The sequence below is a fragment of the Callithrix jacchus genome, chromosome 14, assembly GCF_049354715.1.
Source record: "Callithrix jacchus isolate 240 chromosome 14, calJac240_pri, whole genome shotgun sequence".
NCBI lineage: Eukaryota > Metazoa > Chordata > Mammalia > Primates > Cebidae > Callithrix > Callithrix jacchus.
The window spans coordinates 26,130,211-26,153,467 of NC_133515.1; the positions used below are offsets into that span (position 1 = coordinate 26,130,211).

The following is a 23,257-nucleotide window of genomic DNA, read 5'->3' on the forward strand; positions in this document are numbered from 1 at the left end:
AGACCTCAACAGTTGCTCCTGGGAGTAAAGGCAGTATCCAGGGAGACTCTGGCCTCTGGCTGGACTGAGTGACTTCTCCCCCAGTGCCTTTGAATGCTCTGCATCCAGCTCAGCGATGAGCAATGCTGTTAGCAGCAATGGGCAGAGGGGCTGGGGCAGGAGTGAGATGGAAAAAATACTGAATGTGGAGACCAAAGGTGACAGTGTCCTTGCCCTGCTGCCTGCTTTAGACCTCAGGGGACATGCCATTTCCTCTCTGATAAACTCTAAGTTCTTAGGGTACCATGGGCTTGCCTGGCTGGGTCTTCATTGACATTTACAAGGAGCCTCTCCCACAGCCGGGGAGCCGGGCTCCCTGTCCCCAGCAGACCGCATGCCCAGTTCTCCCTGGACCTCCCCAACTCCCTCTCTGCTAACCCCGTTTAAACAGGAAGACACAGACCAAGCCAGGTCTCCCCTCACAAGTCTCCCCCACCAGGGCTGGATCACACCACAGATAGAGCCGCCCCGAGCACTCACGGACAGGGTCACAGTCCTTTTAAATTCTGTAGATCTAGGTCTTGCTACACTCCCACACCCTACAAATAGGGTCAGGCCCCTCTCTGCACCTCGAGGCTCCCAGCTCACCTCCCTCAGTGTCACAGCCGGTTACCTTTCCTTTCTCCCTGGCGACGGAGGGCAAGGCTTGGAGCTTGGTGACTCAGGCCCAGCCCAGCCCGGGGCACCCAGGAGCCCCTCAATAACTACTAAAACAGACAAGTTAGGGGCCAGCTCCACCATGCACTCCGCATCCTGATGTCTCTGAGCCTCGACTGTCACTCGAGGTCACAACCCTGTCCAGAGCACCTCCCGGGGAAGGAGGCCATGGCACACATGCAGCTGCCTGGGGCAAGCCGGCTGTGTCACCTCCTTTCAGGAAAGTGGAGGGTCCTGGTGGGCCCTGGAAAAGCAGCCAAGACCTTTGCAAGGCGAGGAGGGTGAGGGCGGAGACCTCGCGGTCCCTAACAGCAGACTCCCGCCCCCACCGCGCCCGGTCCCGCCCTCCCCACTGCCCCACCAGCTCCCCGACCCGGGGCGCCCCGCCCGGCCCGGCTCCTCACCCACCCAAGCCGCGACGGTCTCCGCCGAGCCCCCGGGGCCAGGTGTTCCGAGCGCGCCATGATGCGGCCGCGGATGTGGCTCCTCCTGGCCGCGCAGCTGGCAGGTAAGGCTGGCGGCGCGCCGACTGACCGAGGGTCTGCGCTCCAGGGGCCTGAGCCGGGAGGTGAGAAGTGGCTGTCCTGGCCAGGGTCCTGACAGGGTGCAGAGTCGAACGCGCGGCTGCGGGGCGCCCGGGAGGCGGCTTGGCAGGCACCGCCCGTAAGGGTGGAAATAAAATGCCCCCGATCGCATTATCCAGGGGACCGGAGAGTCCCTGAACTTAGGCCACCTCCCCACAAAAGCCTGGACCCAGGAGAAGGGGAGGCAGTGAGAGAGGGAAGGAAAGAGAGGGGTGCCAGAGGTCCCCAGGGGAAGGAAAGGGGTCCCTGCCCAGGGTCCCCGCAGGATGTGCTCCCAGGAAGGTGCAGGGCTCAGTTCTGGTCTTGGAGCCCCATCCTTGGTGCATGCCGAGGGTCCTGGAGACACATTTTATTACTTCCGGGGAAGTGTTTGTAGTACAATCTGACAATCATGGGGCCCTCCCAGTTCTCGGAGGGCTGTGGCAGGGTGATCCCTTTGGCTCCCTTTCTCCCTGATGTTCCCAGTGTTGGCTGTCATGGGTAGCATGGCTCTCTAGGAAGCAGCCTGGAGGTTAGGTTGTTGGAGTTGGAATGGGGCGTCTAGATTGTCCTTCTGAGTAGCCTAGCCAGACTGCCTTCTAGAAGAAGCCTCCACACACCCGGAAAACTGCCCAAACTGGTCGATTTGCTCTCGTGCCCAAAAAACCCAAAGCTGGTCATCCTGCCTGGCGGTGACAAGGTTGGCCAGCCCGGGGCTCTGGCCCAGTGAGCGCAACCTCATACTTAAGTAGAAAGAGCCCAGGCAGTCCAGAGCACTAAAGTCATTACTGGTGGATCTAGAAACAGGTCCCTCTGAGAATGAAATCCCTGAATTATGGAGGGCAACATGCAGTGAGGCCTGGCTCCCTGTCCAGTGCACAGCAAGGACTCGGCCATGGCCCTGAGTATTCAGTCCCTAAAGGGCAAAAAGCAAGTGGGCCCCGGGAAGAGCCGATGTGCCTCAGCCAGGACAGGAAATGCACACTCACAGTCCAGGCCTTGCTCTTAAAGGAGTCGCTTCTGGGTTTTCTTGGAAGGTCTTCAGGCATCTCTTTACTTGCAGCCCCACTGTGTGCTCATGAGCACATAAACACCGTCTGGGAGAGGATTGCGGGTTTCCTCAATTCAGTGGTTCAAAGTCAGATTCTGGGGTTCCACGAGCTGTGTTTGAATCTGAATCTACCACATACCGGCTATGTGACCTTGAGCAGGTCTTTAACCTTTCTGAGCCTCTCTTTCCTTCTTTCTTTCTTTGTTTCCTTCTTTCCGAGACAGCGTCTCAGTCTGTCCCTCAGGCTGGAGTGCAATGGCGCAATCTCAGCTCACTGCAACCTCCACCTCCCAGGTTCAAGCAATTCTCCCTCAGTCTCCTGAGTAGCTGGAAGTACAGGCATGCACCACCACAGCCAGCTAATTTTTTTTTTTGTACTTTTAGTAGAGACAGGGTTTCACCATATTGGTCAGGCTGATCTCAAAACTCCTACCTTGTGGTCCACCTGCTTCGGCCTCCCAAAGTGCTGGAATTACAGACGTGAACCACTGAGCCCGGTCCCTGAGTCTCTCTTTTCTCATGGGTAAAATGGGTGTAAAACAGTATCTCCCCCACAGGATTTGCTGAGGATCAAATGAGACAATGTATGCACCATGCCATGCACAGTTCAATAAAATGGCATTATTAATTATTATTGACTCCCCCAAGAAGTCAGCGACCAGAAACAAGGAAAAACCCCTGCTCTGCTGAAAAGGCAGTGTAGTGTTTGGGGAGAAAAGAGGAAGCCCAGCAGCCACTTGTGCCCAGACATCACTTCCTTCTTGTTTATATTTTTATTTTTTAATAATTTTTTTTAAGAGACAGGATCTCACTACATTGCCCAGGCTGGTTTCAAAATCCTGAGCCCAAGTGATGCTCCTGCCTCAGTCTCTCAAAGTGCTAGGATTACAAACATGAGCCACCACACCCATCCCCATCATTTCATTCTTGATGCAAGTGAAAGCTCGGAGTGGTCCAGGAGCAAAGTGAAGAAGTAGAAGTTCATTTCATCAGTGTTGGAGAAAGCCATTATGGGGCCACGGAGTCTAAGCCACAAGTGCGGGCAGGATTTTAAACATGAGCTGCTCAGTAAGCCAGCTCCTCTTGGCCACACAAACACTCCCTCTGGCCCCCTCTGCCTGCCCAGGTCTGGGTCCTCTCTGTGCCTCTCCACTCCTGCGTCTCTGCCCTGGCCTGCAATGTCTCCCTCCGCTCCACAGCCAAAATGAAAGCTCACCAGGTCAGATTGTGTTTGTTGGAAGCTGTGCAGCCTTGGTATGAAGGGAATCCACTCTGATCCTTCTCCTTGAGATTTAATTTACTTCTAGTAACAACCCTGTGATATGAGACACACGGACAGTGTGATATGAGACAGTATTTACCTGTGTACATAGCCGTACAGTTTGCAGTGTGCATTTTTGGACAGCATTTCATTTCTTTCCAACCCTCAGAGGCAGTCAGGACAAGAGCACCAAGTCACCCTCCTTTCATAAGAAGACAGAGACTCAGCAACCGGCCTGAGGTCTCACAGCAGGCATGGGCAGAGGGTGGGTTCAGGGCCAGGTCTGTGAGTCCTACTCCGGCTCCTCATGAACAAGCCCCTACTTGTGAGGTGCTTCTCATTGGAGTCTAAGATGAACTCTCAGCCCTGCTTCTGGGCTGTCTGTCCTTCCACTGGGGAATGGGGATCCAGTGACCCATCGATTGCTGGGCTGAGGGGTCATGGGCTGTAATTGTACCTACCACAGGATAGTAAACTCTTTTTTGCTGTCTGTCCTCACTGTCCAGCAATGGACAGACCAGCCACGTGCTCTGCTGTGATTCTGGGTTCCTCTCTCAGCCTGTCCTGGGTCTCCTTCAGCAGTTAGTAGCCTACTGAAGGGTTTTACCTCCAGTGGCAGCCAGAGGAGGTCAAAGGCAACCAGCTTTGGCTTCAGACTTCGAATCCTTGAGTTTGAATCCTAGGCCACTTACTTACTGTAAGTGGGACTTTGAACAAGTAACTTTATGCCTCAGTTTCCTCATCTGTGTAATGAAGATTAACAGTCCTGAAGCCAGCCTTGTGTGGTAGTGCATGCCAATAGTCCCAGCTACTTGGGAGGCTGAGGTGGGAGGATAGCTTGAGCCCAGGAGGTCAAGGCTGCTGTGTACTACGATACTGCCTGTGAATAGCCACTCCACTCCAACCTGGGCAACGTAACAAGAACCCGTGTCTTTAAAAAAATTCCTCTCAAGCCTGTAATCCCAGCACTTTGGGAGGCCGAGGCGGGTGGATCACGAGGTCAAGAGATCGAGACCATCCTGGTCAACATGGCAAAACCCCATCTCTACTAAACATACAAAAAATTAGCTGGGCACGGTGGCACATGCCTGTAATCCCAGCTACTCAGGAGACTGAGGCAGGAGAATTGCCTGAACCCAGGAGGCGGAGGTTGCCGTGAGCGGAGATCGTGCCATTGCACTCCAGCCTGGGTAACAAGAGCAAAATTCCGTCTCAAAAAAAAAAAAAAAAATTCCTAAGTTGGTTTGAGACTAGACCGAGATCATTTATGCAAGGGCCAGGCCTATAAATACACAATAAACAAATGGCAGCTCTCTCCCTTGTGCCTTTGTAAAGCTGAACTTAGCAAACACCTGCCTTCCAGATGATCTCCTCGGAGGTGGGGTATGTGAACTCTGAGCCCAGGAGCCACCAGCTGTGCTCAACACAACCCCTGAACCCAGTAATTGGGCAGGTTTTCCATGGCTTTTTCTTTGACACTTGACTCAGTGTGACTGTGAGGCCCCGCAGCTGTGGCTGGGAAAATATACGATGTCTCTGTTCTTGGCTTCTCCTAGCTCTCCATGGCAGCTCAGTTCTCCAGCAGACCCCTGCATACACAATGGTGCAAACCAACCAAATGGTGATGCTGTCCTGCCAGGCTATCTCCTCCCTTACCACACGCATCTACTGGCTGAGACAGTGCAAAGCCCCAAGCAGTGACAGTCATCATGAGTTCCTGGTCTTCTGGGATTCCTCAAAAGGGACTATCCACAGTGAAGGGGTGGAACAGGAGAAGATAGCTGTGTTTCGGGATGGAAGTCGGTTCTTTCTCAATCTCACAAGAGTGAAGCCGGAGGACAGTGGCGTCTACTTCTGCATGGTCATCGGGAGCCCCAGTCTGACCTTCGGGACGGGAACTCAGCTGAGTGTGGGTAAGAAGCAGACTCAATGCTATTAATGAGGACTAAGCACTGACTGTGTGCCAGGCACTGGGACCACCATGCTTCAGTGCGGCCCACTCTGCAGCTGTGACTAACGGCACTTCTGCTAAAGTAACAGAAAGTGCATGTGGAGACTTACCCAAGCCAAGCACCTCCAAGTCTTTACGTAGTTAGCTCGCTTAATGCTGCCAACCACCCCGGAAGGTAGTCTGTTACCTAACCATGTCAGATGGGAATAAGGTGAAAATGGAAGAGACAGGTCAGAGTTAGAGATAGGCATTGTGCTTTTTTTTTTTGTTTTTTGAGACAGAGCCTCGCTCTGTTCCCCAGGCTGGAGCGCAGTGGTGTGATCTTGGCTCACTGCAACCTCCACCTCCCAGATTCAAGTGATTGTCCTGCCTCAGCTTCCTGAGTAGCTGGGATTACAGGCATGCACCACAACACCAAGATAATAATAATTATTATTATTTTTGAGGTAAAGTCTAGCTCTGTCGCTCAGGCTGGATTGCAGTGGTGCAATCTCAGCTCACTGTCACCTCTGCCTCCTGGGTTCAAGCGATTCTCCTGCCTCAGTCTCCCAAGTAGCTGGGATTACAGGTGCCCGCCACCATGCCTAGCTAATTTTTGTATTTTTAGTACAGATGGGGTTTCACTGTGTTGGCCAGGCTGGTCTCAAACTTCTGACCTTGTGATCTGCCTGCCTCAGCCTCCCAGAGTGCTGGGATTACAAGCGTGAGCCACTGCGCCCAGCCAGTTTTTTGTATTTTTAGTGGAAAGGAGATTTCACCATGTTGGCCAGGCTGGTCTCCAACTCCTGACCTCAAGTGATCCACCCGCCTTAGCCTCCCAAAGTGCTGGGATTACAAGCGTGAGCCACCGTGCCAGGCCAGGCATCATGCTTCTTATGGGGACAGGGCAGTGCTGTCCTTCAGGCACATCAGGGACATGTGAAGCTACAGCTGGATTGGGATGAGTCCCCTGGCCTTATAGTGGTGTTAGAAATCCCCACAGAGTGTGCACACAGGGAAAAGAGGCCCTCACTGCCCTGACATACCCAGTGAGAGCATTTCTAGGGGAAGTGGAGGGACAGGTGACCTCATGTTCTCTGTGAGGGCCTACCACTCAAACTCACACCTGAGTTGAATGTAGTAAGGAGACTGAGCCAGGTTCAGCTCTGCCTGCAAACTTGCCATGCTTCCTTCCCTGGGCCTCAGTGTTCTCTTCTGTGTCATGGGGCTGCTGATGGCTCCCATGACCCACTTAATCCCAGAGAAGCTGCAGACCCGTAACTTAAGTCAGCAAGTCCAGCAGACACATATTTCCAGCCACAGATGGAATTCTAAAATTTTTAAGTCATGTTTAAAAAAACAAAAAGAAGCAAGTAAAATTAATTTAAATAATATATTTTATTTAACTTATTAACTATATTTTCACTTCAACGTGTAACCGATGTAATTATTGCTAAAATACTTTACATTCATTTTTCATACCAAGTGTTCAATGAGCATTTTATATAAAACATACGGCTCATCTCAAATGAGACTGGCCACATTTCACGTGCACAGCAGCATCTGTGGCGAGTGGCCACCGAATTGGACAGAAAGCATTTAGCTATGGGTGGGGAGGGATTGTGGTGGTAACCCTCATAGCCTGGCTTTGGCTTTAGCCCTGCAGGGATGGGGGCAACCCCTTGCTGGGCTCCCACTGCCCTGCTTCCTTCTCACCTGAAGGCCCTAAAAGCCACAAGGAATTAGACCCAGAAATTAGACCACTCAGCGTGAGGAAGTGCAGGGGCAGCAGGGGACAGCCGCATAATTAGGAAGACACAGACCAAAGCAATGCCCCACCACCGCTTGCCAACCCAGGAGGGAGTATTGCAGGCAAGAAGCCAAAGCATCCCTTCTTGTGGCAGGTCCACTGATTTTTGTATTGAAAAATGGGCTTCGGGAGTTTGGGGTTTGGGTTTGGCTGATTGTTTTCGTCTTTGTAAGCCCCACACCTTTCCACTCATGAGATTTCAGCCCCTGAGAAAGTGGAGGGTAGAATAAGCGCAGCTAGTTTCTAGAGCTGCCCACCACCTCCACCCAACCCCACTCACTCCTGGTTTCTGTGTTTCCAAACCCCAGGCCCTTCCCAGCACCACAGGAATGGCAATGCCTCCCCACAGCGCGGGCTTGCGACCCCGGGGCTTGGGACCAGACCTGCTTCTCCCCGGGGCTTGCGACCAGACCTGCTTCAGAGCCAGAACCCACTTTCTCATCCAAGAAAGGCCTTTTAGAGGAGGAAGCTGGGATGGTTGAGAAAGTGTTTTGGGAAAGACAGGGCCTTTTTCAGGCCCTTAAGTATATAATCGGCTCAAAGTTTTGTTACATTTATTTATTTATCTATCTATCTATCTATCTATTTATTTATTTAGACAGAGTCTTGCTCTGTCGCCCAGGCTGGAGTGCAATGGCACAATCTTGGCTCACTGCAACCTCCCCCTCTCAGATTCTAGCAATTCTCCTGACTCAGCCTCCAGAGTAGCTGAGATTACAGGCACACACCACCACGCCCGGCTAATTTTTTGTAATTTTAGTAGAGACAGGATTTCACTGTATTAGCCAGGATGGTCTCAATCTCCTGACCTTGTGATACACCTGCCTTAGCCTCCCAAAGTGCTAGGATTACAGGCGTGAGCCACTGTGCCCAGCCTAGTTTTGTTCCTTTTAAGGACAGACAGGGAGAGATTAAACTGGGAGTTCAAGAGGAATCCAGGGGACCTGGCTCTAGGCAAGAAGAAATTAAAACAGAACTGTCTCCCACCTGAGTCCCCCACCAGACCCAGGCTGTGGTGTCCAGCCAAGGCACTGAGGGCCCAAAGAGCTGGCTCCCCTCTGGGCTCACCACAGACCAGCTGAGAGATGTCCCCACTTCCTGGAGTAGAAAATAAGTCAAACAGAACTACTTCTAGGGCCATGAGGACTGAAGGAGGTAACACACCCAGCAGAGGGCCAGGCTCCCTGCATGCTCTCCAGGACGCTACTGATGACAGTTTTCCTCTTACAATTGTTGCCCTTGGCACTCTGATGACCGAGGGCCTTGGATGGACCTGAAGTGTTCAACTTTTTGTCGGAAAACCTTTGCATGTGAGATGGTATGGCAGAACGAGAAGCACAGGCCGTAGACTCAAGGCCTTTTGGTGCAGATCCTGGCTCTGCAGCCGGTGGCTGGCTAAGTTTGGGCACACAATTTCAGCTCTCTGAGCCTAGGCATCCTGTTGGATAAAATGGGGACAACAGTGCCTGCCACAAAAGTTGTGTTCAGTAAACATGCTGAAGGGCTCAGCGCTGCTCCCCGCACATGGTTGGAGCTTCTTGCAAGTTCATTCTGGTTGCTTCTTACCATTAGTGTCTTGAAGCCGACACACAGATTGTGCTCTCTCTGCTTTCCAGATGAGGCTCAGAGAGGTGAGGGGCTAAAATGTCTAATTTTATACAGAAGATGCCAGCCCAAAAATGACTGATCTGCGGGCTGCCCCTGCCTGTCTCCACCCTCCTCTTTTTTCTAAGGCAGAGTCACTCTGTTGCCCAGGCTGGAGTGCAGTGACGTGATCTCAGCTCACTGCAACCTCTGCCTCCCAGGTTCAAGCAATTCTTCTGCCTCAGCTTCCCAAGTAGCTGGGATTACAGGCATGCACCACCACATCCAGCTAATTTTTGTATTTTTAGTAGTGACAGGGTTTTGCCATATTGACTTCAGGTGATTCACCTGCCTCAACCTCCCAAAGTGTTGCTATTACAGGCATAAGCCACTGCACCTGGCCTTAGTACTTCTTTTATTTCTTTCTTTTTTTTTTTTTTTTTTTTTTTGGAGACAGAGTTTCGCTTTTGTTACCCAGGCTGGAGTGCAATGGCACGATCTCGGCTCACTGCAACCTCCGCCTCCTGGGTTCAGGCAATTCTCCTGCCTCAGCCTCCTGAGTGGCTGGGATTACAGGCATGCACCACCATGCCCAGCTAATTTTTTGTATTTTTAGTAGAGACGGGGTTTCACCATGTTGACCAGGATGGTCTCGATCTCTTGACCTAGTGATTCACCCGCCTCGGCCTCCCAAAGTGCTGGGATTACAGGCTTGAGCCACCGCGCCCGGCCTATTTCTTTCTTTTTATTCCTGTCCCCCTGACTCTAGAGCTTAAGTTGATGGTGTCTCCTTAGTCCCTCTCCTACCATTTAGCAGAAAATCAGTGCAGGGAGATCTTTTTCCTCAATCCACAAAGGCAAGGGTTGGACTCGGCGGTTGGCAGGGCCCCCCTCATCACCAGCAGACATCAAAGCCACAGGTGTCTTCCTTTGCTCTGGGTGCTGGCCCGCTCCCAACACTTCAGCAGGGTTCACTGGGTTAGAATGAAGGAGAGGAGTGACCCAGGAGTCAGGACAGGGGCGTGGGGTCCCAACACAGCACTCACCACTTGGGGCAGCAGGGACAGCTCTGCTCTTCTCTGGTATTCACCTTTGAAATTTTAACTCTGGTATTCAACTTTGAAATTAAAGTTTGAGACTGAAGTTCCCCTAGCTCTGATATTATATATATATTTTTGGGCCACCTGAGAAGGGAAACAAATCCCCAAATATGACACCTGTGTGGTACTATACATGCAGAAATGGCACCCCTCCCTTCCATGAGCTTCCTCCATGTACTTAGGGATTGCCAAGTTGGGTGGAGGGGCTGGTTGTGCCAAGGGCTGGACGATCCAGCCCTCGGGCTCAAGGTCTTCATCCAGGTGGAGCCACGTCTACTGAACCTTTTTTTTGGACACACTGTCCCTTTAATTCTCATGATAAGCCCAAGAAGGAGGTGGCAGTTATCTTTATTTCAGCAGATAGGAAAATTGAGACAGAGAAAAGTTCTATGATTTGTCCCAAGTCACAAGTGGTTAAGCAGCGGTGTAGGTTGGCCAGGCATGGCGGCTCACATCTGTAATCCTAGCACTTTGGGAGGCTGAGATAAGTGGATTAACTGAGGTCAAGAGTTCAAGACCAGCCTGGCCAACATGGTGAAACCCTGTCTCTACTAAAAATACAAAAAATTCGCCAGGTAAGGTGGCATGCACCTGTAATCCCAGCTACTTTGGAGGCTGAGGCAGGAGAATTGCTTGAACCCAGGAGGCAGAGGTTGCAGTGAGCCAAGATCATGCCAGTGTACCCAGCCTTGGCTACAGAACGAGACTTTGTCTCAAAGAAAAAAGAAAAGAAAATCAGGGGTGTAGGCTCCGCTCAGGTCTGTGTGGCCCCAGAGCCTTCCTCTCTCCAGGGCACCAAGCTGAACCTCATCCCCAGGCCCCCACCTATTTCTCAACATCTGAGAATTGAGAAAGCAGATCAAACATGCTATTGCTCTGTGACCTTGAAGCCCTGTAGCAGCCTGGGGAACAGTCATAAGGACTTCAGCACCTGGATGGAAGACAAATTTTGTTTGTTTGTTCACTCATTTGTCCTTGAGACAGGGTCTTGCTCTGTTGTCCAGGCTGGAGTGCAGTTGCACGATCAAGCTCACTTCAGTCTTGACCTCCTGGGCTCAGGTAATCCTCCCACCTCAGCCTCCCGGGTAGCTGGGACTACAGGCATGTGCTACCATGCCTGGTTAAACATTTTTATTTTTTGTAGAGAGGGGGTTTCACCATGTTGCCCAGGCTGGTCTCAACCTCCTAGGCTCAAGTGATCTCCTGCCTTGGCCTCCGGAAGTGTTGGGATTCCAGGCATGAGCCACCACTCCCAGCCATAAGACAAAGTTTTGTCTCTGAATCCAATTGGTGTTCACCTGGCTAAGATATGTGTCTTGCTTTCTTTCTGTAGTTGATATCCTTCCTACCACTGCCCAGCCCACCAAGAAGTCCACCCCCAAGAAGACAGTGTGCCGGTTACCCAGGCCAGCAACCCGGAAGGGTGAGTTCCCTAACCCTCTGCATCCTCAGAAGCAAAGCAGACATCCTCCTGCCTTCCCTCCCTCCCCTCCTTCCTTCCCCAGGCACTTGCCAAATGTTGACACTAGGGCCTATCTCCCCAGCCCGAGCTAGGGTCAGAAAGGATGCTGAGTGTGAAAGCAGTTCACAGTCTCGTGGGAGACAGACTTGTAACTTGCCACTGGACAAAGCTTAATGGCAGAGATGTCCACCCACACACCTGCACACAAATGTCCACAGCTTTGTTATTCATAGTGGCCCAAAGTGGAAACTACCCAAACATCCATCAGATAATGAGTAGATTAACAAAGTGTGGTATATTTATTATCATGGAATATGATTTGGCCATATTAAAGAGTAAAGTAAAAGAAGCCAGTCACAAAAACCTATATACTGTATGATTCCATGATGACAGAATGTCCGGCATATGACCCTCCGTAGAGACAGAAAGTAGATTGGTGGCTGCCTAAGGCCCTAAGGCTAGGGGCTTGGGAAATAAATGGGGAGTGATTCCTAATGGGTATATGGTTTCTTTTTAAGGGATTTTAAGCGTTTAAAATTACATTATGGTGGCTGGGCACAGTGACTCATGCCTATAATCCCAGCACTTTGGGAGGCCAAGGCAGGTGGATTACCTGAGGTCAGAAGTTTAAGACCAATCTGACCAACATGGCGAAACCCCCTCTCAAAAAAATAAAAATAAAATTACATTATGGTAATGGTTGCACAACTTTATGAATACACTAAAAACCATGACATTGTACACTTTAAACAGGGGGACATTATATGTAAATTATAACTCAATAAAGCTATTAGCAAACAAAAAATCCACTCAAAGGACCAGCATTTTAAATGTTTTCAGTTTTGGCCAGATGTGGTGGCTCACACCTGTAATCCCTGCATTTTGGGAGGCCAAGACAGGTGGATCACCGTGAGGACAGGAATTAGAGACCAGCCTGGGTAACATGATGAAACTCTGTCTCTATGAAGATATAAAAAAATTAGCTGTGCGTGGTGGCACAAGCCCGTAGTCCCAGCTACTCAGGAGGCTGAGGCAGATGCCTTGAGCCTGGAAGATGGAGATTGAAGTGAGCCGAGATCCTGCCACTGCACCCCAGCCTGGGTGACAGAGCCAGACCCTATCTCAAAAAAAAAAGTTACCAGTTTTACTACTTAACAGAGGACCTAGTACACAGTATGTGCTTGTTAATGAATACATTTGTTTGCAAATGAATGCATTTGCTTCTCTCTTTTTTAAATTAATTAATTAACTTATTTATTAAGCCAGTCAAATTTTGCAGTGAGGGGTTGCGTTTGCTTCTCTATGCTACGCCAGACACCTCGGCTGGAATGGACACGTGCGTGCGTGTGCGCGCACACACACACACACAGACACACATGCCCCCCGCCCCCCTACCCCCGCACCCTGCAACACACACATTTTCTTTCCTTAAACCCATCAGCCCAAATGTGTTTCAGGAAAAATACTGCTCTCAGCACAGCAGAAGTCACTGGTGACAAACAGAAAGTACCATCTGCTGCTACCCAGAGAATAAACCACAAGCAGCTCCACAAGCGCTGCCTCGTGTGCTCGGTTTGCTTTGTGTTAAATATTTTAACTACCAGAAAGCACTGAGGAGGGTACCGAATAGGATCTGGGAGACCTGGGTGGGAAGCTGCTGCCACATGAGGTCACAGTAAAGGAAAATCAGAACCAGCACACAGAAGGGTAAAGTCTTACAAAGCTTAAGAGTGACCTTGTTTTACAAAGTCCCACGCCCTTCACTTACAGGGTATCAGGCAGACTACAATAAAAAGGATATAAAGTGCAAATACAACAGGGCCAGTGAGATGAGGGTGCACAAACTGGCTGTGTGCTGCAGCTCTGGAGAACCCAGCAACATCCGTTTAAACAAAGGGAAGACCCCAAGTTGTATGGCACGCCAACCCTGCTGATAGAAAGAAAACCTGGCACCACACAAAGAAACCTTCATCCTAGTGCTAAACTCTAGGAGCAATCCGCTCTGTTCATCTTCATGTAAGGACCGCTGACTGACAGCAAACTCAGTTGTACTTCTATAAATAATGAGGAAAACAAAGGTCTTCAGATTTCTTGAATCATTTTTCTTTCTTTCTCTTTCTTTCTTTCTTTCTTTCTTTCTTTCTTTCTTTCTTTCTTTCTTCTTTCTCTCTCTCTTTCTTTCCTTCTTTCTTTCTTTCTCTCTCTCTCTTTCTTTCTTTCTTTCTTTCTCTCTCTCTCTTTCTTTCTTTCTTTCTTTCTTTCTTTCTTTCTTTCTTTCTTTCTTCTTTCTTTCTTTCTTCTTTCTTCTTTCTTTCCTTTTTTTTGAGACAGAGTCTCTCTCTTTGCCTAGCCTGGGGTGCAGTGGCCTGATCTTGGCTCACTGCAACCTCTACTGCCCAGGTTCAAGTGATTTTCCTACCTCAGCCTCCCGAGTAGCTGGGATTACAGGCACCTGCCACCATGCCCAGCTAATTTTTGTATTTTTAATGGAAATGGGGTTTCACCACATTAGCCAGGCTGAATTCCTGACCTCAGGTGATCCACCCATCTCAGCCTCCCAAAGTGCTAGGATTACAGGCATGACACGGTACCTGGCCTCTTGCATCATTTCTTATACCAACTCTCAGTAAAATCCCAAGGCAAAATGCAAACCAAACATTAACAGGTTATTAAGAGTAACCCAGATGTGTGTGAAGGTGGCCAAGTGGCATGGGGCTGGGAAGGGGTGTGAGGAAAGTAGGTGGAGCTTGTTCTGAGGAGACCAGCTCTCGGTCAGTGCAGCCCAGTGGCAAGTCAGTCAGGCCTAGGTCTGAACCTCTGTCTACCACTGCCTGTACCATGAGACATTGAATAGGAGATTCAGCCTCTCTAAACCTCAGTTTCCTCATCTGTAAAATGAGGAAGCTTACCCAACTAAACGGGACGCAGGACTAAATGAGATGCAATCATACAGCAGGCACTCAGAGTTTATGGGGCATCCACACAGACCTCAGAGCCTGTTATCATGAATGATGGGGCCACTGAGAAGGAGCTGCCCCTGAGGCTTAGGGCTGTTCCTGAGACAACACCCTTAAGTGCTGGGGGACAATTTCTAAACCACTGACTCAGGAGCAGGTTGCTGCGATCCAGAGCTCAGGAGCTGAGTGGCGGGAGCACGATAAGGAAGGCTGGGCTGAGGGTGTCGCTGGTGTGGCTCTGGCCAATGGTCCCTTACCCAAGCATGTTATTTGTGGCAGCAGCTTTTCCTGGAGAGTCACATTTTGGATGGGCGACAGTACTTCAGAGGAGACCTGTAGCTATATTGCTGGCCTTCACAGTGTTCTTTTTTTTTTTTTTTTTTTTTTTTTTGAGGCGGAGTTTTACTGTTGTTACCCAGACTGGAATGCAATGGCGCAATTTCGGCTCACCGCAACCTCCGCCTCCTAGGTTCAAGCAATTCTCCTGCCTCAGCCCCCCGAGTAGTTGGGACTACAGGCACGCACCACCATGCCCAGCTAATTTTTTCATTTTTAGTAGAGACGGAGTTTCACCTTGTTGACCAGGATGGTCTCGATCTCTTGACCTTGTGATCCACCCACCTCAGCCTCCCAAAGTGCTGGGATTATAGGCGAGAGCCACCATGCCCGGCCTCCACAGTGTTCTTAACCATGACCTCTCCTCAGGGGGGAGCCCTGCTGCCCTGTACGTCCCTGCAACCTGCACCCACCTCCATTACAGTTTTTAAAAATTTAGATGAGATATAATTTGCATGCCACAAAGTTCAACCATTTTAAGCATACAAACTTAACGATTTGGGGTAAATTTACTGAGTTGTGCAATCAGTACCGTAATCAAGTTCTAGAAGGTTTCCATCACCCAAGTAAGATTCCCTGTGCAGCCACTAATCTATCTTCTGCCTCTGCAGATTGGCCTCTGTGGGACATTTCACCCAAGTAGAATTGTACACCGCGGGGTCTTTTATGCTTGGCTTCTTTCACTTAGCACCATGTTTTGGATTCATTCAGGTTGGGAGAACAAATAGGAGGTGAGATTGAGCCCAACAGATGCCCTCAGCATCTCAGAAGGGCCACTCATCCAGCCTCCCACCCAGTGTGTGAATCTTCTCCACACCCCAGCCATCCAGCCTTGGCTTGTTCTCCTCCAGTGACAGTGGGCTCCCTCTCATGTAGCAGCCTGCTCTCTTCCCTTCCATACCACTCATGCCCTCATGCAGTTCAGGTGGGACCTGCAGGGGCTTGGAACTCAGAGGATCTGTGTCCACACCCTGGTCCTGCCTTTTAGTAGCTGGGTGACCTTGGGCATATAATTTAATCTCTTTGAATCCTGTGTGGTTTTTTTTTTTTTTTGAACTACGAAATGAGAAAAATAATGGCAAGCCGGGCATGGTGGCTCATGCCTGTAATCCCAGCACTTTGGGAGGCCGAAGCAGGCAGATTATGTAAGGTTAGGAGTTCGAGACCAGCCTGGCCAACATGAGGAAACCCTGTCTCTCTACTAAAAATACAAAATTTAGCTGGGCATGGTGGCAGGCACCTGTAATCCTAGCTACTCAAGAGGCTCACGCCTGTAATCCTAGCACTTTGTGAGGCTGAGGCAGGCGGATCACTTGAGGCCAGGAATTTGAGACCAGCCTGACCAACATGGCAAAACCCTGTCTCTACTAAAAATACAAAAATTATCCTGGCATGGTGGCACAAACCTGTAATCCCAGCCACCGGGGAGGCTAAGGACGAGAATAGCTTGAACCCAGGAGACAGAGGTTGCAGCGAGCCGAGAACATGCCACTGCACTCCAGCCTGGGTGACAGAGGAGAGATTCTGTCTCAAAAACAGAAAAAAAAAAAAAGACTTGAGGAAAAATACATTACATCCAAATGCAAATAGTGGTATTCTCTGGGAGGTGGGGCTTCCAGTTGATTTTTCCCTCCTTGTATTTTTCTGCATGTCTCATGCAGAAAAATGTTCAGTGTTGAACACATCACATGTTTTTTCCAGGCCCTCTTTGTAGCCCCATCACCCTCAGCCTGCTGGTGGCTGGCATCCTGGTTCTGCTGGTGTCCCTGGGAGTGGCCATCCACCTGTACTGTGAGTTGTCTCCTCTCGGGTCATTGGGGTGTCCCTATTTGCTGTTTGAAGTGTCCCTGGGATTTTTTCTTCTCTAGGGAAGCAGAGCAGGTGGCAGCCTGGGGGGATTTTGCCCCAGAGAACTGATGGTATTTCCAGAGGTAGTTCTTGGCCTGGGGCTACATAGCCAAAGCCAAAGACCACCCTGTCCTTAGAGTCAGACAAACCTAGGTTTGAATGCAATATGGCTGTTTCCTGATCCAGTGCCCTGGTCTCTTTGAGCCTCAGCTACCTCAGATGGCGGTAGGACATTACCTACCTCCCAAAGTCCTTGTTTATAAATTCTTGCCCCAAGTGCCTGGCACATGGCATGTGTCAGTAAGTGGGAACTCAGGTGAGCAGCTGAGACCAAACTCCAACACTCAGGAGAGATTACCTATGGGGTTTGTGTTGTGTTCCCAGAAGCTAACAATCCTCTCCCTGCCACCAATATTGATGAGGCTGTAGGAAACTCAGAAATGACTGCTGCTCCAGCCACCCCAGAAATGGGACTGTCTCCTTCTATGGCCCCCACCCCAGGCTCTGCACAGCACTGGGTTCACAAGAAAGACAGGGAGCCAGAGGGGAGCTCCGCATGGCTGCCTGAGAGCCTAGAGCCCAGATTCTGCCCCGGTTCTTCTGCTCACCTGCGCCACCTCTAGCAAGCCCCTTCCCCTCCCTGAACTTCTATAAAATGGGCAGGCGGGACAGCAGGGGCATGAACTATATCAGTAGCTCTTTACTTTTATAGGTCACAGATCCCTTTGAACATAGGATGAAAATCATGGACCTTTGCTGGGCGCGGTGGCTCACACCTGTAATCCCAACACTTTGGGAGGCCGAGGCAGGTGGATCACCTGAGGTCGGGAGTTTGAGACTAGCCTGACCAACATGGAGAAATCCCATCACTACTAAAAATGCAAAATTAGCTGGTCATGATGGCGCATGCCTGTAATCCCAGTTATTTGGGAGGCTGAGGCAGGAGAATCACTTGAACCCGGGATGGGGAGGTTGCGGTGAGCTGAGATCGTGCCATTGAACTCCATCCTGGGCAACAAGAGTGAAACTCTGTCTCAAAAAAAGAAAAGAAAAAAATTATGGACCTCTTCCCACAGAAATGTACCCAAGTACATACTTTTGCCTCAAATTGTTCCCCACAAAGGGGTTCATGTACCCCATTCTAAGAACCCCATACATTTCAGTGGTTTGCCAACTCTTTTTTTCTTTTTTTTTTTTGAGACAGAGTTTTGCTCTGTCACCTAGGCTGGAGTGCAGTGGCACGATCTTGGCTCACTGCAACCTCCACCTCCCAGATTTAAGTGATTCTCCTGCCTCAGCCTGCCAAGTAGCTGGGATTACAGGTGCCCACCACCACACCTAGCTAATTTTTTGTATTTTTATTAGAGACAGGGTTTCACTATGTTGGCCAGGCTGGTCTCAAACTCCTGACCTCGTGATCCACAGACCTCGGCCTCCCAAAGTGCTGGGATTACAGGCATGAGCCACGGTACCTGGCCTGCAAACTCTTTTGATCAAGGAAGGACCTTACTGGTAAAATAATTTGAAGCACATGTAATAACATATATAAAATATTAAATAAGTGAATACAGCTATTTGAATATTATAAAGTGAATGCAGCAGTTGGCTGTATTTACTTATTTAATATTTTCTGTATGTTATTAAATGTGCTTCAAAAATAAAAAGTAAGCTGGGTGTAGTGGCATGTGCCTGTACTCGAGAAGCTGAGGAGGGAGGATCACTAGCACCCAGGAGTTCAAGTCTAGCCTAGACAACATAGTAAGACCCCATTCTTAATAAATAAATAAAAATCAAAAGTAATAAACGCTGAGATACAGCTGTAAATAGATATGCTTCCGTTTTCTTCCTATCTCCCAGTGGGAAATCTTGCTCGCCCTCTGAATGCAGTTGCCCTAGCCTGAGACTGCTGTCTGTGGGTCTTGCACAACTGACCTGCTGTGAAGGGCAAGCAGGTGTGTTGAAGGACACAGACTCTGCAGCTGATGAACTGAGTTTGAATTCTGTCTTTCCCACTTACTAGCTGCATGACTTTGGGCATGTTACCCAGTAACTCACTCACTCTGCATCTCAGTTTCCCCATATATAAAATGGAGATCTTAGAAGTAGTATCCAACTCAGGTTCTCAGTGAGCATTAAGAGGATTAAAATGTGTAAAGTGTTTGGGCCAGGATCTGGGACCAGGGAGGTAGGCTGAGGTGTCAGCTGCCCCTGTGACCATCTTCCTTGGCCTCTGGGGCTCAGCGCAGTGACCCACAGCCCACACTGACTGGCGCCCTTGTTTTCCTCTTCCAGGCCGGCAGAGAAGAGCCCGGCTTCGTTTCATGAAACAGTAAGTATGTGACCTGGGTGTGGCCTTGGGTTCCTCAGTCCCTGCTGCCGTTTGCAGCCTGCAACTGCAGCAAGGAGCCAAAGTCAGAACTCGCCTTCAGAAAATCATAGACTCAGCCTGGTATGGTGGTACACACCTGTAGTCCTAGCTGGGAGGCTGAAGCAGAAGGATCACTTGAGCCCAGGAGTTCAAGGCTGCAGTGAGCTATGATGGTACCACTGCACTCCAGCCTGGGCAACAGAGGGAGAGCTCATCTAAAAAAATCAGACTGTGTAAATAGATGGGGTGATAGAGTTCAGGCACCTAAGAGATAACCTAAACAAACAAACAAAACCCTGAGCAATCACTTAAATGTATTTCAAGAACATCCTTAGCTCTGCTGAGGACAGCGATCAGGCTTTGCATGCACCTATTATTTCATCCCCTTGGTCCTGTGTGAGATAAGGGATTACCACCCCCACTTTACAGATCAGGGGAGAGACTACTGGGATTAGATTAGAAGACCAGCCTTTTCCACCAGCCATTGCTGTCTTCCCTAGGAGCTGCCTGTGTCCCATTTGCAGCCCTCAACCCCACCTGGGACCCCACCTGGGTCCCAGGAGTTGGCAGAGTCGCATAGCACTCTTGGGGCCCACTGAGCTGAGAAAGCTTCTGTGCTTTTGCTGGGCCGGGCTGGGACCTTTAGGGGTGGCTGTTTAGTCACCATCTTTGCAAGTTGCTTTGCCCTGGTAGGGCAGTGACATTGGGTCCTGGGTCTTTCATGAGGCTATTGGAAGCCATCCTGGGTGGGGGCAGCGTTCCTGCATTAGATTTTTGTTCCTCAAAACAGAGACTGTTTCACATCTGCCTATCCAATTAATTACATTTGAACCTCAGAACAACCCCCTCTATACAGAAATGTTTGGGAGAACAAAAGTACACACCTCTAAATTGAAGAGGGCAACAGGGCCTTGTGCTCAAGAGCTCTGGCTTTAGGGGGAGACAGAGCTGGGTTTGAATCCCATCAGCCAATCACCAACCATGTGACAGTCAGCAAGTCACTTTTCCCCTCTCCAAGCCTTGGATTTCTTATCTGTAAAGTGAGCTAACAGTGCCAATCTCATAGTCAGTGTGAGGACTCCCTGGGGTATCACCCTTAGACCATGCGGCCCCAGACCCCTGGAGTTGGAGCACAAGCTCAAGTCACTTCAGTAAATTCAACTCTGCAAGTGCAACAACAGACAAACAAATGGATTTTTAAATACTCTAAAATTGCAATAGCCATAGAATTCACATTACTATATGCTCTGCATTATTGTACACATTATATTTATACTTACTCAGAGTTGCTTAATCATGCCTGCTGGATTTTATGAGCAATTTTCAACGATATTTTGGTTGTGTGCAATTTTCACCTCATGAGTTGGATTTAGAAGCTGCCCCCTACCCAAGAGATAATAACTTGAGTGTAGCTGTCTCAGGCCAGACCTCTAGAAAGTTCCATTCAATGCTGGTATCTCATGCCTGTAATCCCAGCACTTTGGGAGGCTGAGGCGGGTGGATCATCTGAGATCAGGAGTTCGAGACCAGACTAGCCTGCCCAACATGGTAAAACCCCATCTCTACTAAAAATACAAAAAAATTAGCCCTTCGTGGTGGCGGGCGCCTGTAATTCCAGTGACTCAGGAGGCTGAGACAGGAGAATCGCTTGAACCAGGGAGGTGGAGGTTGCAATGAACCAAGATTGTGCCACCACACTCCAGCCTGAGTGACAGAGCCAGACTCCATCTCAAAAAAAAAGTTCCGTTCAAAATCTCTCCCATGGTGACCTTTCATGGAGACAAAGTCCCTCCATGGAGAAAAAGTCCCTCCCTGGGTACTAACTGTGGTCTGTCCCCACCGCTTCATTTTAACTTGCTTCCCAGTGAACTGACGCCAGTTTTGGGGGGGCGGGTGCTAGATGCAGGACCTCATGCTTTTGCAAGCCCAGGATCAGCTTGAAGCAGGGAAGGGGCTCTGGGTGGTCATGAGGGGGGTCCTGAACCCCCCTGACTCTCTTCATTTCAAACAGCTGTACTCTTATCTATTGTCTGGGCTTACACTTACCTGTAACATGTCATTTGAACAAAAGGGTTTGTGGCTTTAAACAAGTTTGAAAACCACCTCTGGTTTGCTATCATGATCCAGGCTGGAGGAAATAGCCCCTGCTGCTCACAGATCAGAGTTTCGATTTAAGGTAGATGTTACCCAGCCTCTAACTGTCCTTAGAAAGTCATCCCATCCACAGGCTAATTTCTTCTGGCCCCTTAATGTAAATTTGTGATTCTCTTAGCTTATCAAGAGGTATTACAGGAAGCAACACGATTCAAAGCTATAGTTCTTTGAGCTGCAGTTTTGTTCTGTTTTGTTTTTCAGCCTTAATCTTTTTAATGACTAAGATGGGCCCTGGAAACATCCTAATAAAAACCATACTAACAAACGCCCCCGCCCCCCACCCCCCACCCCGTCCACTTGGAGTACAACTCTGCATTCTCTCTGCCATTTGTCTCTGTTACAGGAAATTCAATATCATTTGCCTGAAAATAAGTGGTTTCGCAACTTGCTGTTGTTTTCAGGTTTTACAAATGAGAAGAGAATACGGTTCTGGTGTCCTGCTACAAAAAGACATTGGTCAATAACGAGCGTGATGTGGAAAAATGAGAGAAGGGACACATTTGACCCTGGAGAGTTCACTGGCTGCTGAAGCTGCCTGCTTTTCACTGCTGCAAGTCCTTTCTGTGTGTGATATGCATGGGAGCAACTTGTTCGTGGGTCACCAAGAATGCTAGGGAAAAGGTTTTGTTGCCCTCAGAGTACTTCACAGAGTGTGCTGGAGGACCCAGGAGGAAATGCCACCCATGCCACCACTTCTGGCTCCTGGACTTTCCCTGGGCTGAGACCTTTCATGGTGGCCGTTTAGCCCGCATCTTGGCAAGTTGCTTTGCCCTGATAGGGCAGTGACACTGGGTCCTGGACCTTTAATGGGATGATTCTGGGTTGGCTCCCTTTGGTCTTCCCAGACTTAGGCTAACCTTCCTACAGAGAGGCCAGGCCCAGGTTGGGAATGAGCCTTCTCGAGAGGAGCTGTCCAGTTCCCAGAAGTGTGTCAGTCTCTGAGGGCTGCCTTTGGGGCTGGGAATTTGTGAGTTTGAGGACAGGAGTTCCCTTCATCATGCACTAGGAGGTTTCTCAGCTTCCACTTCTACTCTCCCATGGCTTAGTTCTTTATTCACTTTCTGCTCTTTTAATACAAATGTCTTGGTTGTACAAATAAAGTCCCAGGCTAAAGATACAAAGGCTCCTGTGACATAAACATGCAAAAGCCCATCTACAGCAAAGACACCAATGCTCAGTGGAACAAACCATAAGGATAAAATTTGTGCATCCTCCTTTTGCACCCAAGATCTTTGTTTCTCCAATGTTGTAAGTATAGAGAGTCCTAGAGAGGCTAGAAAGCGCCCAGGGCACCCAGAGCCAGGCTGCCTGTGTCTTGGGCCCATCTCCTGGCTCACTCCCAAGCTGAACTTGTTCGTTTCCATGGCAGGTTGAACCCCAGGCATCCCTGGCCCCAAGTCAGGCACCAAAGAGAAGGTAGGAGGCATCAGGGGTTCTGTCACATGTCCATTCATTTTCTTATCGATTCTTAGCCTTGACAGTCAAAGAAGGAAAATACAAGGAGAAAGTGCTGAGCAGGAGTGGAGAGTGGAGAGCGGGACCTCGCGCCTGGGTTTGAAAAAGTGCCTGGGACCCATCTTAGCCACCCCCTACCTTAGCTTTAGCAGTATAGGAGCTATTGCACCATAAAATACTGCATTAACAGAAGCACCAGGCCCCAGAAGAATCCAGCCCCACCTGCTTTTCCCGACCAGCTCAAAGAAGGGCATGTTCAGAGATCTGTGACAGCCACGGAATGTAAGAAATGCTACAAAAAAAAAAACAGGACAGGAAAGACAACTCTGGGGGGGGGTGGCAGGGTGGATATCTCCTGGCATCTGGGGTACGGTGGCAGCAGAGGTATGGTGAGTGGAGTCAGTAGGCATAGATTCAGTGTCCCCGGAAGGAGGGCCTAGAGTGTAAGTTGTCCAGGTCCTTGGAATTTTGAACAAAGAACTGGACAAAAATCACAAAACAATAAAGGAATTAAAGCGAGAAAGCACCCACAGGGTGGGAGTGGGCCCTGGCAGGCAGCCCAAGGGCCCAATTGCAAAGTTTTCTGGGTTTTAAGTACCCCTTTTGAGTCCCCTGTTGGCTACCCCTCATCTGGATGAAGGATTTGGTCCACGGCTAATTAAAGGCTGAATTGATGGCCCTA

At 49.6% G+C, this 23,257-nt stretch overlaps 1 protein-coding gene across 1 annotated transcript; it reads left to right on the top strand.

The window, feature by feature from the left end:
* Positions 1-1,081: 1,081 nt before the first annotated feature.
* Positions 1,082-22,968, top strand: CD8B (CD8 subunit beta). The gene is made up of 6 exons (XM_002757559.7): positions 1,082-1,204; positions 5,128-5,484; positions 11,329-11,418; positions 16,452-16,541; positions 18,891-18,927; positions 21,522-22,968. Exons 1-6 carry the CDS (start codon positions 1,159-1,161, stop codon positions 21,532-21,534), a joined length of 633 nt encoding a protein of 210 aa, XP_002757605.5. The 5' UTR covers positions 1,082-1,158; the 3' UTR covers positions 21,535-22,968.
* The last annotated feature ends 289 nt before the right edge of the window (positions 22,969-23,257 follow it).